Genomic DNA, 16,793 nt, shown 5'->3' on the forward strand with positions numbered 1-16,793 from the left:
TGGTGCCCTGCAATCGCAACACGTAAACCGCTGAAACCCCACAAGCTTAGTGGTTCTGCCATTCACATCCATTATACTGTGATGTAACATCGCAATACTTTGAAATCTGGCCACAACGGAGTTTACGGCCAATATCTTGATGCCTGCTCTGGACCACAGACAACCAGACAGTAGTATAGTAGTCCTTCAGGCTACTTAGGATAAGCTGCCAGGAAGTACTGAGGCTTGGCCATTACATTCGGACTACAGGTACAATAAACCCCTGTGAGGTCTCATCCTACGTTAGTACATTTCCCATGGCAGCTTCAGTTTCCCGCCTACTCACACCAGCGAAGCGCATGCGCAGAGTGATGAAGCCGGCCGTGGGATTTAGGCGTCTGATGTCATCACGCACACAGGCGCGCTTCCTTTACGAACTGGCTCTTCATGCGCGTCCTCGCGCTTTATGACACAAGGCGCGTTCACACAGGAGAGAAGTGGTGAGTGGTTTGGGGGTGGCGGCTGCAGAAGCTGCTGAACCTCTGGAGCTGTAAAGTGACCGAGGACCTACCGGGTGCGACATTGAGCATGCGCTGGACGGGCTGGTAAGTGCCTGCTGCCTCATGTGGAGCTGTTCATGGGCGGCAGAGCGCAGTGTGGTACCTCTGTGTACCGCTCCTTGTGAGGAGGCTGGCTACTGACACTAGAGCAGCGCTAGCCCCCCGCAGGCTCGGCATGCTGCAGGCGGCTGCTCCCTACTGACTGCTCGGTGGGCTCCCCCATTGCTCACTGTTAGCTTGTTGCTTAAATGACAATTCCTCTATTTCCTCTGCAGCTATGTCCGTGCATCAGCCATTATTCTGCCTCACAGCTCAGGCCTCAGGTACTAACAGTCCATAGGAGCCAAACTACTTCTTTCATCCTGGAATCTGCTTTGAAGAAGTGGAGAGAGATCAGGCTCAGCCTTATATAGTAAAGGGGGCATTTCTGTTAGTTTGGGGTCTCGCTTGGTCTTGTCTCAGTAAACACTTGTATTCTCCATAGCATAATTCGGGGGAATGTTTTAGAACAGTGTGTTCCTCTGTTATTCCTCCTGAATTCTTCTACATCAGCTGGATGTTATAATTTCCCTTATTTATGGGCTGACACTGACCATGTCAGACGGTAGGGCCACACTCCCAGCTGGTAACGGCCCGCTTACACTTCATTCATATATATCTAGGAGGAATTACTGAGGAACAGTACAACGCACAGTTATGAGGTTCAACAGAAGAGTCCTCTTGAAAAATACAGGCATTTTCTAAACTAGACCTATCGGGAGAACTGACAGGTAGAGATGAGCGAACACGAACTGTAAAGTTTGGGATTTGTACCGGACACGAGAGAGGGTCTGCTCATCCCACTGACAGGTCCTCTTTGTTAGGTCCCTCACATGTGTTTGTGAAGGAGAACTAATATCGGGTTATTGTAGGGCCCCTGGTACTCAACCCATTTGTGACAGCTGCAAATAACTAAAAAAGAACCCTTACTCAAGATTTTCTCCTTCCAAAGTTGTGGACCAGTGTTTATCTTGCAAGGAGCTCTGCATGTGTCTTGTCCTTTGTTGCTGAGAAACAGGTAGGGGATTACTTAAATTGAACTACTTAAAAGGAACCTATGTAGGGGCACCTCTAAAAAACAATATGTAGCCCAAAAAGGGGAAGCGGATAAAATAAACACTCTTTATTGACAAATATGTTAAAAACCAATAGAATTGTTATGAAGAGGGAGAAAAAGGCAGAATAAATCATTTGCATGCAAAACTAGTCACAATAGCACATGGAATACATGATTAATCACCATGGGATGATAGTGTTTGGAGGAAGATAACATGATTTCTAGAAATAAGGTGCACTAAATATGTGCAAAACTGTTTCATAAATTGGTAATAATCAATCATGAATTAAATAGATATATGAAATACAGTAAACTTGTGCAAAAAATATGTGCAATGAGGACACCAAGTGGTAAAAAAAACGGGAACCTATCAAATGCAGAAGCACTATTTACATACAGGTAAATGGCATTTAAATCCTGTGTAGCCAGCTTACTAGAGCAGCGGCTACAGAGAGAAAATGACGTTATATTCTCACTTATGCCGCTTGCTTGCAATAAATTGTCACTACAGTGCGCACTCTGTAATTACTCCCCGACACATTGATGGACAGCCTGCTCTGCACACACCCACATGCTGCAGAACAGGCTGTCAATCAGTCTCAGGGAGTGATTACAGCACACTCCCCATGTAGTGAGCTCTCCCTGTGCCACTGCGATAACTGTAAGCAAACAGCTGCAGGGAGAATAAAAGCTCTTTTAGCCCTGTAGCCACTGCTTCCGAAAGCCAGGTACATAACCTATATCTGCAGGTAAATACCGTTTCTGGACATGACACCTTTCCTTTAATAGTACGAATTAGTCTAGGATCATGCAGCACCTTCAGTGGCATGACTTGATGACCGCAATGCATTGCAACTTCACATGTAATGACTGCATATGTATGCATGACCAATCTGTTCCATGATTTTCACCATGTAACGATAATGTAATTGTTCGTTCAGGAATTTCAATTATATCTTTGGGTGTGGTAACCACCAGTATTCATTTTTTTTCCCCAGAATTTTGCACGCATAAAATTTTAATGTATTTTTTTTTTTTTTTTTTGTACAACAGCAAGTCTATCAACCATACATGTCTTGTTTGTGCCTGAGATAAATAAGCCCAGACATGGCTGGGGGCCGTCGGGGCCCAAATCGGACTTCATACTGTCGCACTCCCCTTTGTGATCCTGGATCTGCAGGTGGTGCCGTCCATGGAGGAGCACCCACTGTAAGCGGTGTGAGGTCCAGAGCCAGGTAATGGTCATAGAAGTAATGATTATTTAACCTGTTGAAATACTATTAACTAAAGATGAACAAATTGATTCGAAACAAAATCTGTTTCACTGCATATTTCCCCTAAAATTGGGAATGTGCTGAATCTAATTTTTTTTTGTATAGAAATGGCTCGAATTCAGCAAAGTGGCGTACAGCCGGCTCCCATTAGATCGATCTTTGAGTTGGGAAAATGTTAAAATAATTAATAAAAAAGGTGTAGTTGCAATTTTTTTTGACGCTATTGCTGCAGCTCCCCAGTCTTCTGCACTGGCCTCTAGTTCTTCCTCACTTCTGCTGTGAGGTCAGTCTCTGAGGCCTGTTATTGGCTTCATATAATCAGGGTAATGAATGCTCACGGAAAATCTATTCAGAACAGAATGAATTTCTTGGGTTTCACTCATCTCTTGTGGTAACTGTCTACTTATCACGGTATGTAGAGCAATGACAACCCTGTAGGGAAGAGTGAAGCTCTATCTCTTGCATTATTAGGACTGCATGGTTCTTGGTGGCCGTAATCACTACATTTATTTTTTAGGGTATTTGGACATACTGGGGGCGATTTAATCTAGACTGCTATGTGCGCCTCGCAACAAAACTCACTCTAGACCCTGCTGGAGTAAGATTTGTAAAGTAGCGAACACCACCACTTGTCATGAATTTGACAAGGGGAGGTTGCCTGTCCCTCATCACTTTGTCAGAACTGGGGCAATAATGGCTTGAAAACACCAGAAGTTGCATTTTTGTGTTTTGCAAAAAAAAAAATAGCAACTTTTCTAAAACATTTTTACTAGAAATCTGGCGAGAAAGTTTAAATGAATCGCCCCACTGTGTTTTGGGGAGAAATACTCCCCTTGAAACAGGAACTATTTCATGAGGTCAGGGGTTACCAACACTGAATGGGGATATAAATATAGTGGGATTTAACAGAAGGCGTGCAACTCATCTGCAGGATATATACATGCTGATCCTTTGACCATAGATCTTCTGATGAATTAACATCTAGTGGGGAAACGCGTTGAGATGTAACTTAGAACATGTGGACTGATAAGTATCAAGGCACATGACAAATAGTTTGTAGAAGGCTTCATCAGAAAAAAAATAACTGTTCTCAAGTCCTCTGTAGTCTAATCTCTGAACTTCGTATAGATTATCAGTCTATCCTTGATGTCTTTCTTGGAGAGAAGTAGCTGCTTCTTTGATGCCTTTCTTGACACCAGGTCAGCCTTCAAAAGGCTTCTGCTTGCTGTACATTCAGATGCACGGACACCTGTCTGCTGCCATTCCTGAGCAAGCTTTGCTCTGGAGTTGAATCAATCCTGTAGATTGATCCTCTTTAAGAAACAGTCCTGGCATTTGCTGGACTTTCTTGTGTGCCCTGAGCCTTATTCATAGAGAGCGTTTTGAATGCTGTGAAGTTCTTGATCAGATAAATAGTTGATTTAGGGGCAATCTTACACGCAGAAATGTCCTTGCTTGTAAAGCCCTTTTTGATGCAAAGCAATGATAAGTTTTCTAGCAGATGGCCAAGATTAACAGGAGGCAATGATTTCAAGCACCAGCCCTCTTTTAAAACAATGAGTCTGCTCTTATAATTCGATCATTATGACTGTGATATCAACTGCCTTGTCCTAGTTGACACATTCTCCTCAGATAATGAGAAGATCACATAATGATACGTAAACCGGATTCCACGTGTAAATATGGGTTGATTGCCAGCTATAGGAGTTGGCTACTACTTTACAAGATATATTTAAAGGGGCATTCCCATCTTCAAGATCCTATCCCAGTATGTAATAATATTAGCAAATTCCTCCAATTAGAAATGTAATATAGTTCTTATGATTCGTTATGTTGCTTACCCCATGTATATGGCATTGCACTTGGTATCTATGGTTGCGACCACTCATAGTGACAGTTAGCTGTTAGTGTTTGTAACCATTGATACTTAATCTACTGGAATGCCCTACACATGGGGTAAGCGACATGGCGAATCAGAACTATTCCACATTTCTAATTGATGGTATTTGCTATTATTATTTATTAGTATTATTATTATTCCTACTACATATTGGGATAGAATCTTGAAGATGGGAATACCCCTTTAACAAAAAAAAAAAATACTCTCCTCCCAATGCACCATTGCACTTGCAGCTATGTCCCCCACCAGTCTACTATCCTCAACATGTACCAGAGAGTGTCAGTTTTTGTTCTTTAAGCCATGTGCTCATTAAGTGTATCTTGTAAAGTTATGGACCACCTCAGCAACTATTAAGAAACTGACGTTTTTATATATTTCTCCTTTTGTCTCTGGACTTTTTTTTTATAATTACTGCATTCAAAGATTTTTAGAAATACTATTTCAGTTCAGGTTCTACTTTGCAAGGTCAACTGTTTTTTCTTGTGTTTGTTTGTTACTTAGGAGTAGTTCTAATACAGGATTGTCAAGTCCCCCTCTTGCTGCACAGACAGTGGTGCCACTGCGACATTGTAAAATCCCTGAACTACCTGCAGACCGTCACCTACTTTTTGAGCTGCAGCTATTTCTGTGTCACCTGATCGCCTTGTTTGTGCACTACATCAATATCTACAAGACTGTTTGGTGGTACCCACCATCCCACCCACCTTCCCATACTTCTCTGGTGAGTAACTGGCACTTGCGTAACCAAATTTGCTGTGTGTTTTTAAACATTAGAAAATAAATTACTTTTATATTAAAGGCAATGCACAATGGTAATTTTAAGGGTGCATAATCCTGACTTCACAGGATTTATGACATCAAGATTGAGGCATGCAAACTAATTTCTGCATGTATTCTCAAGGTAGCTAGATTAATCTCATAGGCTGGTGATTTTCAACTTCCAAAAGATTAAGATTTCACAGGTTACTATAAACTAAGTATTTTTTTAGAGGAATGACAAGTTTGTTCTAGATATGTGAAATGTGTTGGTTCTAACTTAAACTGTCCTGCTTTTTTTCTCTCCCTTTTGTAGAACTTCCACCTGATAGATTTTAATGTGCTGACCCTCACAACAATTGTACTAGCTCGAAGACTAATTGCAGCAATTGTGCGGGAGGTATGTCTGCTGCACTGTTCTAGTTGGGAAAGTGTTGTGCTTTCTCAGATAATTTAATAGTTGATTTCTCATTATTTAGGCCTCACAGGGAGGAAAGTCTTCTCTTCCGCACTCATTACTATTGGTGGCCACACGGTTTGCTGTTCTGACTGGAACAGGATGGAGTTTATGCCGTTCCTTAATTTTGTTGTTCAGAACACACTCCTTCTTGAACCTTCTTTTCTTATGCTATCCGTAAGTAATCAGTAAACAGAAATAAATATCTAACATAGCAAAATAGTTATACGTTTATTTAAATTAGTAACTGGGTGCAACTTACCCAAAAGAGAAATTGTTGTATGTCAAAAGTTAATTTCTAGGGCAATATCTTTACTATAATACCATAGAAATTTGTGGCCCAGTTACTTTTTTTTATTCTTTAGTTACTTTTGTTGTGAATAAATTGAATAAGTTTTGTCCTATTGGCTCAAGCAATATGTATAACTTTTTTTGTTTTTCCTTTTTCTAGTTTTGGTATGTATATCCCATTTCTGCACCTGGGATATGATTTCCGTCGGTCAAGCCTCTTTGCCCATGTACCCAACACGCGTGTTAGTGGTGATCTGGGGTCTGTTGATAAGGCAGGTCGTGACTACCTAACAGTACTGCAGCACATGTGGAGACCCAGCACAGATCCTCTTCCAACACATGCGTGCTGCCTATCTCCAGACCTAATCCGTAGTGAAGTGCATTACTTGAAGCTGGACTTCAATTGGCGTGTTCGGGAGGTGTTGCTTAGTTCTATGCTGTCTGCATACTACGTGGCATTTGTGCCAGTATGGTTTGTCAAGGTATAGAACTTTTTATAACTTGTCCTTGCAAATCTAGACTGTAACACCATAGACCACTCTTTACAAAGCCACCCTCTTTTTGTTGGACATGTCATGGTTCTGTGGTTTGTATGTTCCTCTCATTAGTTCTGTAATTTTGTTCTCTCACTTTTTGTAAAGAGCACACAGTATTATGATAAGCGATGGTCCTGTGAACTCTTCCTGCAAGTTTCCCTAAGCACATCAGTAATCCTCACCCAGCACCTCCTGCCTGCGCGGTACTGTGATCTTCTTCATAAGGCAGCGGCTCATCTTGGCTGCTGGCAAAAAGTGGATCCAGCGCTCTGCTCCAACATGCTTCAGCACTCGTAAGCAGATCTTCAAATTCTGATTATTTTCAATATTCCTAGAATAGCAAACCAGTAAATTAAAAGGAACAAGAGAGAAATGGGAGAGCTAAAAAGTCACTGTGTGGTATAGTGTAGGAAAGGGGTTTGTTAAACAACAGACGTACAAACGAACTGATGCATTACATTAGGCCCCAAGTAATGCTTCTGATGTCCTGCGGCAAGACAAAATGGCTGCTTTGCCTATATCAGTTGTATGTAGGGCACCCTCATGACTAGCTTATAGCTGGAGGATCTTTTGAACACAACAGCATTTTGTTTAAAACATACAGAATCTTAAAGGGATTTTCCACTTTTAGAAAAGTTGCCCCCAAATGATTCCTGATACTTGCCTTTCTCGGGTCCAGCGCTAGCTCACTGCCCTTGCTCTGATCTGTGTTTTGGCTGCGGCAGTGACATCATGCCGACACATCACAGAGCTCAGTGGCTCTGCCTATTGTAGACAGCACAAGTTCACCAATTAGTTGCTGCAGTGATATGCACTTCCTACGTGACATAACCGCTGTAGCCAAAACAAGAAGACCGGAGCAGCACCGCACCTGGGGAGGGTGAGTTTGATCTACGTTTTACATTACAGGATTTGTTTGGGGACATCTTTCCAGTAGTGGAAAACCCCTTTAATTTACATATGTAGGGGGTAAATGTGCGTACTGGATTGTTTTTATAGATAAATGTTCTTGCATGCCTAAATGTGCATTATTCCTTTTAATACACAGACCTACTGATAAGGAATTCAGATTGTGGTAAAATAAATGTCTGTTTTGCAGGTGGATGGAGGAGTGCATGTGGCCCCAGGGAGTGCTGGTAAAACACAACAAGAATGTCTACAAAGCGGTTGGTCACTATAATGTGGCGATTCCTTCCGATATGTCTCATTTTCGTTTCCATGTAAGTTCTCCTATCAATTTTGCGTTGGAGTCTTTTATTAAAAAGGAGACATGGGTTTCTAATGTGCAAAAAAAAATCCAAAACATCCGTACACAGAAGGCTCAGCTTAAATCACCTCTGCCCAATCTATTAATGTGCACATCCTGCCAAAAATTTCCCATGCTTCAATATCCTTTAGAGCAGTCTGTGGGTGATGGCATCACAGTTCTTCTCATGAGGCCTTGTTCTGCATGATCGGTGACAGGAAGTGTTTGTGGAGGGTTGAGGAGGTTGCCTGCTTTCATTTTCACTCATTCTAACTTGAATAGAAATTCTCAGTTACTGGTTAATCATTTGTCAGCCACTCAGGTACTCCTTTGCCCAGCGTCTCGCTCTGCTTGTGCACTGCTTAGTCTGAATGTTAATACTGCACCATAATCTCTGAATAAGGAGATTCTTACATATTTCTGTTTCCTGCTACCTTAGAGAACAGTCCTTTGAAACCATTGCCTTGACTTGTATAGTAAGGCTGAGTGCCCACGTAGCGTTTTTCAAGCGTTTATGCTGCGGAATTTCCGCAGCATAAACGCTTGTGAAACGCTAGGTAATCCGCACCCCATGGTCCCCAAGGGGATTCCGCATGTTCTATGCACATGATGCGGATTTTTCCGCAGCTTTTATGCTGCGTACAAAAATCCGCAGCATGTCATTTAATTTTGCGGAAGCGCAGCGGAACTCCCGTCATTGACTTGCATTGAGACGCATAGAAACCGCGACTGTACATTTTTACAAGCGGCTTCTATGTGCGGATGGTACCCAGTTCTGGAGGAGAGGAGACTCTCATCCAGACCTGGATACCATTGTACCTGTAAAAAAAGAATAAAATAACAAATAAAGTTTATATTCACCTGTCCGGCGGCTTCTCTCTGAATGCCGGCATCGCTTGAGGACCTGCGGTGACGTCAGTCATGTGACCGCAGGCCCTTCACCGCTCTGTCTCGCGAGATGCCGGCAGCCAGGAACCAGACAGTAACGAGCGCTGCAGCCACGCCGGGGCCTCCAGGGTGAGTATAGCTTTATTTGTTTTAATTTTTACGGTTCACACTGTATAAATCCATGCTGTTTGCATGGATTTATACAGTGTGACCTAATTGTCAAGCACTTTCCAAGTGATGCTATTGCCTGGAAAGCGCTTGTCAATCTGCATGCAGAAACGCATGTGGATCCGCATGTATTCTGCAGGAAAAACGCATGCACAATCTGCATGCGTTTTTTTCTGCCAGGGAGATGCAGAAATTTTCTGCTTCATTTCTGCATCGTGGGCACATAGCCTATGTGTTAGCTTGTAGTTGTATGAAAGTTGTCTGTGTCCCAACTATAAATTGGTTACGTTGCACTGTCCTGCTATAAATGTAGGCTGAACTTAGGAGGACCTCTGCAGTTACAAGCAGTATACCTTCCTGCTATATACCTTACTATTCTGTGGGTCAATATGATTTATTTTTTTTCAAAACCATGTGTGATCCATAAATTTTACCATTTATTGGTCAACTGAACTGTGTGAGGGCTTGTTTTTTCCATAACGAGATGTAGTTTTCGTTCCCATTTTGGGGTACTTAGGACTCTAACCATTTATGCTTTAGAGAAGGTGGTATGAGCAAATTATATATATATATATATATATTAGTGTGTGTATAAAATATATAAATAGTTTTTTTTTTTTTTTGTACACTTATAGTAAGTTTGCCTTTCTCATTTTTTTTTTTCCATCTGGTCAATACAATTGACAATATTTGTTGTATGTATATACAGTACAGACCAAAAGTTTGGACACGCCTTCTCATTTAAAGATTTTTTTTATATTTTCTTGACTATGAAAATTGTACATTCACACTGAAGGCATCAAAACTATGAATTAACACATGTGGAATTATATACTTAACAAAAAAATGTGAAACAACTGAAAATATGTCTTATATTCTAGGTTCTTCAAAGTAGCCACCTTTTGCTTTGATGACTGCTTTGCACACTCTTGGCATTCTCTTGATGAGCTTCAAGAGGTAGTCACCGGAAATGGTCTTCCAACAATCTTGAAGGAGTTCCCAGAGATGCTTAACACTTGTTGGCCCTTTTGCCTTCACTCTGCGGTCCAGCTCATCCCAAACCATCTTGATTGGGTTCAGGTCTGATGACTGTGGAGGCCAGGTCATCTGGCGTAGCACCCCATCACTCTCCCTCTTGGTCAAATAGCCCTTACACAGCCTGGAGGTGTGTTTGGGGTCATTGTCCTGTTGAAAAATAAATGATGGTCCAACTAAACACAAAGCGGATGGAATAGCATGCTGCTGCAAGATGCTGTGGTAGCCATGCTGGTTCAGTATGCCTTCAATTTTGAATAAATCCCCAACAGTGTCACCAGCAAAGCACCCCCACACCATCACACCTCCTCCTCCATGCTTCACGATGGGAACCAGGCATGTAGAGTCCATCCGTTCACCTTTTCTGCATCGCACAAAGACACGGTGGTTGGAACCAAAGATCTCAAATTTGGACTCATCAGACCAAAGAACATATTTCTACTGGTCTAATGTCCATTCCTTGTGTTCTTTAGCCCAAACAAGTCTCTTCTGCTTGTTGCCTGTCCTTAGCAGTGGTTTCCTAGCAGCTATTTTACCATGAAGGCCTGCTGCACAAAGTCTCCTCTTAACAGTTGTTGAAGAGATGTGTCTGCTGCTAGAACTCTGTGTGGCATTGACCTGGTCTCTAATCTGAGCTGCTGTTAACCTGCGATTTCTGAGGCTGGTGACTCGGATAAACTTATCCTCAGAAGCAGAGGTGACTCTTGGTCTTCCTTTCCTGGGGCGGTCCTCATGTGAGCCAGTTTCTTTGTAGTGCTTGATGGTTTTTGCAACTGCACTTGGGGACACTTTCAAAGTTTGCCCAATTTTTTTTCTGTCACCCATGACGTCACACAGAGAGGGGGGTCTGCCCTTCAAGGACAGGAAATCTTCAATATAATAAGGGCGGCGCCTCTCTCCGCCTCAGTGGTTTCCAGTCCTTGGTGGGGGACCTTCCTTCTCGTCGGCAGCGACAGCAGCAAGTTCAAGCTCGCCTGGGCCGGTCGGTGGTGGCCGGGCACAGTCTCTGCTGCGGCCGGTCCCGTGGTTCCTGGAAGCGCTGCGGGGGGCGCCGACATGTGGTCTCCCTGCGTGCGGGCTCGGGTTTGCGGCACCTACACAGCATGGTAGCCGGCAAACCCTGCTTCCCGGGTGTGACGTCACGGGGTGCGAACGGAATTGACGAAACGAAGTGGCGCGCCGGGACCTCTGACCCCCCCCCCCCCCCCGGATGTAATTTTCGGGGGAGGTACCGGAAGCTGCGGGGACGCCAGCCGGTGATCTCCCTGGCACAATAAGAGTACTTAAGGGTAGATCACCGGCCAGGCAGGGGCGCAGTGCACCGTAATAGTCTCACAGCAGCCCTCCCCACCGCATCAGCAGCAAGAGCTGCAGCCCATGCTGCAGCAGCCCGAGGAGATGGAGCAGCCGTGGCAGCCTCTGCGCCAGAAGCGCACCCATGAGCAGCGTCCACCGCAGAACAGGAGCAGTGGGCGTTCTGGAACTCGCAGCACCAGGGATTCAAGATCCAGCCGGCATAGCTCCTGCAGGATCGATGATTCCGCGGTCTCCCATGGAGAAGTATCGGATACCGTCCTGCCTCCCGTTCCGGTACCCTGTCTTTATCTACTGGGTGGTGAGTGAGCTACGTGAAAGTCGACGTATTAATGTAGACTTTTTTTCTGTTTTGTCTCTCTCTCCCTCTCCTTCCTCCCTTATATGGTCAGGATGTCCTTAAAAAATGTACGGAGAAAGCCAAATACAGAGTTTGTGCCCTGTGTGAACGAGGTCTGACTGAAGACTGGCCCAAAAGATTATGCCAGCCATGTACTGAGGAAACAATTTGAGGGAACCCCGGATTGTTCTTCAAATCTAAAAGCCCTGATTAGGTCTGAGGTAGAAAAATCGTTTAAGTAATTTTCCCAAGCATCCCAGGCCCATAGGGAAAAAACCCCACCCACCCTTTCAGACTCTGACTCCGATGAGGGAATGCTGGATGACTCCACTGACTCTTCCTCTTCGGATAGCGAGGCTGGCACAGGTCATTGTTTTCCCCTGGAAAGTGTGGATAGCTTAGTAAAACCCGTCAGGTCCACAATGGGGTTAGTTGACCAGAAGTCAAAAAAATCAGTACAGGATATTATGTTCGGCACCTTGGATCAGAAAAAACATAGTTTTCCGGATAATGATAAGGTGCAGGGACTTATCAGGAAGGAGTGGCATAGGCCGGAGAAAAAGGGTCCCCTTCCATCCTCCTTCAAAAGGAAATATCCCTTTAGTGAGGAAGATACCGCTTCCTGGAATAAAGCCCCGAAGCTGGACGTTGTGGTATCCAAAGCTTGTAGACGATCTTCTCTCCCTTTTGAAGACACAGGGAGGCTGAAGGACCCACTGGACCGAAAGGTAGATACCTTCCTTAATGGTACTTGGGAGTCATCAGCCGGGGCATTGAAACCAGCCATAGCAGCAACCTGTACCGCAAGATCCCTTATGGTTTGGTTAGACAGGTTGGAAGACCAGGTTAAGAACGAGTCACAGGACTCCATTCTGGCCTCTCTACCTGTATTGAAAGGAGCAGCGGCCTTCTTTTCGGATGCCTCTGCGGATTCTGCCAGATTAGCAGCAAGATCTGCGGCTCTGTCTAATGCCGGCCGTAGAGCAGTCTGGCTGAAATGTTGCCCGGGGGACATACAAACGAAGGGAAAGCTATGTTTTCTTCCGTGTGAAGGAGATTTTCTTTTCGGTGCCTCTCTTGACACAATTCTGGAGAAAGCAGGTGACAACTAAAAAGGATTTCCTAAACCTTCCTTCTCAACTTTTAGGCAGTCCTTTCGGAGGAAGAAATTTGGCCGCAGAAGGACGTCCACAGAACAATCTAGATGGGGAGGATCGTTTCAGGAAAGGGTTTTTGTTCGGCGGGCCCTCCCAGGATAGTCGCAAACCGCCAAAATGACACTCTATCCCAGGTGAGAGGGAGGCTCTCTCTCTTCCTTCCAGCCTGGGAAAGGATCTCTTCCAGCAAGTGGAAGTGGATCCCATAACGGCCATTTTGGAATTTCTTCAAAAAGGGCTGGAGAAAGGCCTAGCGGTTAGCACGTTAAAGGTCCAAATCTCTGCCTTAGGGGCCCTGTATAATTATAATTTGGCCGGTAACAAATGGATTTCCAGGTTCGTGAGGGAATGCAGTAGAGCCAATCCAGCCCCTATAATAAGGGTCCCTTCTTGGGATTTAAACTTAACGCGTTTAGCACTAACAGGTTCTCCCTTTGAGCCCCTTAGCTCAGGGTCCATAAAATCACTCACCCTAAAAACAATACTTCTGGTGGCCTTAACATCAGCACGGAGGGTTAGTGAATTACAGGCTTTGTCTGCAGATCCACCTTTTACCTTAGTGCTAGACGATAGGGTAGTTTTGAGACCAGACCCTGCTTTCCTTCCTAAAATTGTTTCTAAATTTCATATGTCTCAGGAGATAGCCCTACCTTCCTTCTGTCCTGAACCAAAAAATAGCAAGGAGGAAAGATTTCATACCTTGGATGTCAGGAGATGCCTTATACATTATTTAGCATCCACAAGCTCATGGAGGAAGGATAGGGCCCTATTTGTCTCCTTTCAGGGCTCCCGAAAAGGATCAAAGGTCTCAAAAGGCACTCTATCAAGGTGGATCCGGGAAGCCATCACGATGGCCTATATGGGATCAGGCAGAGATCCTCCTAACAATCTGAAGGCCCTCTCTACACGGGGCATGGCTGCTTCCTGGGCAGAAGGAGTGGACGTGCCCATTGAGCAAATATGTAAGGCGGCCACATGGTCATCTCCGTCCACTTTCTATAATCATTATAGACTTGACCTTTCTGCCTCCTCTGATCTCACATTTGGGAGAAGGGTTCTGCAGGCTGTGGTCCCTCCCTTACATACCTAGTTCTCTGTAATTCTCTCGTTGTGCCGTCATGGGTGACAGAAAAGCACGTATATTACCGGTAATGTGTTTTTCGGAACCTATGACGGCACCTTTACATTCCCTCCCTATCACTATGGTGTTCACCTTCCGGTTGGTGGGTGTTGAGTATTCACATGGGTGAAATTTGTTTATGGTTAATAAAATTATGTGCTCTAACCGGAGAGTCCTCTCATGCTCTGTAATCCACTGAGGCGGAGAGAGGCGCCGCCTTTTTTATCTTGAAGGTTTCCTGTCCTTGAAGGGCAGATCCCCCTCTCGTTGTGCCGTCATGGGTTCCGAAAAAACACATTGCCGGTAAGTAATATACGTGTTTCGCACTGATTGACCTTCATTTCTTAGGCTATGTGCCCACGTTGCATTTATGAAGCAGAAAATTTCTGCTGCATAAATGCAAGTCCTCTCCCGGAAAAATGCATGCGGAATTCCGCACGCGTTTATCGCGCGTTTATCACGCGTTTTCCACATGCGGAATTGCCTTGCGTTTTTTATGCATTGGACAAAGGCAATTCCGCTTGCGGAAACGCAAAATTAAATGACATGCTGCGGATTTTTGAACGCGGCATAAACGCTGCGGAAAAATCCGCAGCATGTGCATAGAACTTGCGGAATCCCATTGGGGAACATGGGGTGCGGATATACATGCGTTTTTCAAGCGTTTACGCTGCGGAAATTCCGCAGCATATACGCTTGAAAAATGCTACGTGGGCACACAGCCTTAAAGTAATGATGGCCACTCGTTTTTCTTTACTTAGCTGCTTTTTTCTTGCCATAATACAAATTCTAACTGCCTATTCAGTAGGACTATCAGCTGTGTATCCACCTGACTTCTGCACAACACAACTGATGGTCCCAACCCCATTTATAAGGCAAGAAATCCCACTTCTTAAACCTGACAGGGCACACCTGTGAAGTGAAAACCATTTCCGGTGACTACCTCTTGAAGCTCATCAAGAGAATGCCAAGAGTGTGCAAAGCAGTCATCAAAGCAAAAGGTGGCTACTTTGAAGAACCTAGAATATAAGACATATTTTCAGTTGTTTCACATTTTTTTTGTTAAGTATATAATTCCACATGTGATAATTCATAGTTTTGATGCCTTCATTGTGAATGTACAACTTTCATAGTCATGAAAATACAGAAAAATCTTTAAATGGAAGGGGTGTCCAAACTTTTGGTCTGTACTGTATGTATGTATGTATGTATGTATATAATTTTATTTATTTTTTTTTGGTACTTTTTATATTCTGCTTTTTGATAGTACTGATGAACCAAAAACAGCAATTCTGGCATTGTTTTTAGTATCGTCTTATACCATATGATTACAGTGTTTTAAGTGAAAGTGTCTGCAAGCCTTTCTGCCATTTTGTATCAAATTGAAAGATCCATCATGTGGCTAATTGTTTGACTCAAGTAAAGGTTTGCCCAGCACCTCCTGAAATTGTCCTGTCAAAAGTGATAAGTCTGCTGTCACTCCATGTGACTGCAGACTTATGAATCCCCCCAGCGAAGGCACTGTGCTGTGCATTGCAGGGATTCGCTGGTATGAGACCCGGTAACGGAGGGTATGTATGTGTTGTACATACCCCTGCCAGTGAGTGTGTATTGAGCGAGGTCGCAGCTTCTAGTCGGATGCGTCCACTGGCCGTCCATGTCACTAGATGGGGCGTGGCCTCGCTCCATGCAAGTGTATGGAGCGAGGCGGTGCTGAATGGCTGGAAGTATGTATAACCTATAAATAGCCTCCGGTCCCGGGTCTCATACCGGCGAATCGCCGCAGCACACAGTGCCTACGCTGGGGGGGATTCATAAGTCTGCAGTCACATGGAGTGACTGCAGACTTATCACTTTTGACAGGACAACCCCTCAGTATTTATATATGCAATTTGTTTTCATGCCTAAGCATGCATATATTTACTAAGGGTACGTTTACACAGACTGACCAGCGATATGATAGGACCCTTTCCACAGTCAGACCAAAGCAGACCATGCACACTGAGCACCCTCAACCCTGAGTGCAAGTTCTGACTACTTGGTGGGGTAGTTTGACAATGTATAGCTCTCTTGTGGAGTCACAGGAAGATACTACAGCTGGGGGGGGAAGGGGTTTGATAACAGACTGTGCTCTGTCTTCCTGCTGTCACCTGTAGCTCCAGAAAGTAAAAATTTCCTTCTTCTCCCCGACTTCAAACAAGTGCTTCTTCCCATATATTGCCCCTACAGTTTTCAACAAGAATAATTTTGAAAGTAAGACTCTTTAATACGGTACTAAGATCTATGGGTTATATTTTAATTCAATGTGATGTCATGGTTATAGGGCTGCAGCACCCATGATGACCGTCTGACATCTTTATCTTTCCTTTGAATATCTTCTTGTGCTCTTACAAAAATGGATCTGGTCTTAGGCAGTGAACCTTCAAATGAAAAAAAATCTAATTTTTTTTAATGTTCTTTTCACTATTTTTTTTTTTTTTTTTTTTTTACCTCCACCAGTTTTTCTTCAGTAATCCACTGCGAGTTCTGAACATTTTAACAACGCTGGAAGCATTTCTGATCTTCTACCAACTATATTCACTTTTATCTTCAGAGAAATGGCATCATACCATTTCTCTAGCACTCATACTTTTCAGTAATTACTACGCCTTTTTCAAGCTGCTCCGTGACCGGATT

At 43.9% G+C, this 16,793-nt stretch overlaps 1 protein-coding gene across 4 annotated transcripts in view; it reads left to right on the plus strand.

Moving 5' to 3' along the window:
* The first annotated feature begins 345 nt into the window (after window positions 1-345).
* Window positions 346-16,793, plus strand: part of TMEM39B (transmembrane protein 39B) — a 31,874-nt gene continuing 15,426 nt past the window's right edge. Inside the window, exons 1-9 of one of the 4 annotated variants that reach the window (XM_073665699.1) lie at window positions 346-479; window positions 2,689-2,870; window positions 5,311-5,530; window positions 5,882-5,965; window positions 6,045-6,199; window positions 6,474-6,795; window positions 6,955-7,142; window positions 7,949-8,069; window positions 16,617-16,793. The exon at window positions 16,617-16,793 is cut by the window's right edge and continues 148 nt beyond it. In XM_073665699.1, coding sequence (XP_073521800.1) covers window positions 2,743-2,870; window positions 5,311-5,530; window positions 5,882-5,965; window positions 6,045-6,199; window positions 6,474-6,795; window positions 6,955-7,142; window positions 7,949-8,069; window positions 16,617-16,793 — 1,395 coding nt within the window. In that variant the 5' untranslated portion in view covers window positions 346-479; window positions 2,689-2,742. Of the gene's footprint in view, window positions 585-2,688; window positions 2,871-5,310; window positions 5,531-5,881; window positions 5,966-6,044; window positions 6,200-6,473; window positions 6,796-6,954; window positions 7,143-7,948; window positions 8,070-16,616 lie in introns of all 4 variants that reach the window. The other 3 variants (XM_073665698.1, XM_073665700.1, XM_073665701.1) reach the window with 3 other exon arrangements.

Source organism: Phyllobates terribilis, unplaced genomic scaffold, assembly GCF_046119375.1.
Source record: "Phyllobates terribilis strain yellow unplaced genomic scaffold, ASM4611937v1 Scaffold_2__4_contigs__length_985480577, whole genome shotgun sequence".
NCBI classification, from domain to species: Eukaryota; Metazoa; Chordata; class Amphibia; order Anura; family Dendrobatidae; genus Phyllobates; species Phyllobates terribilis.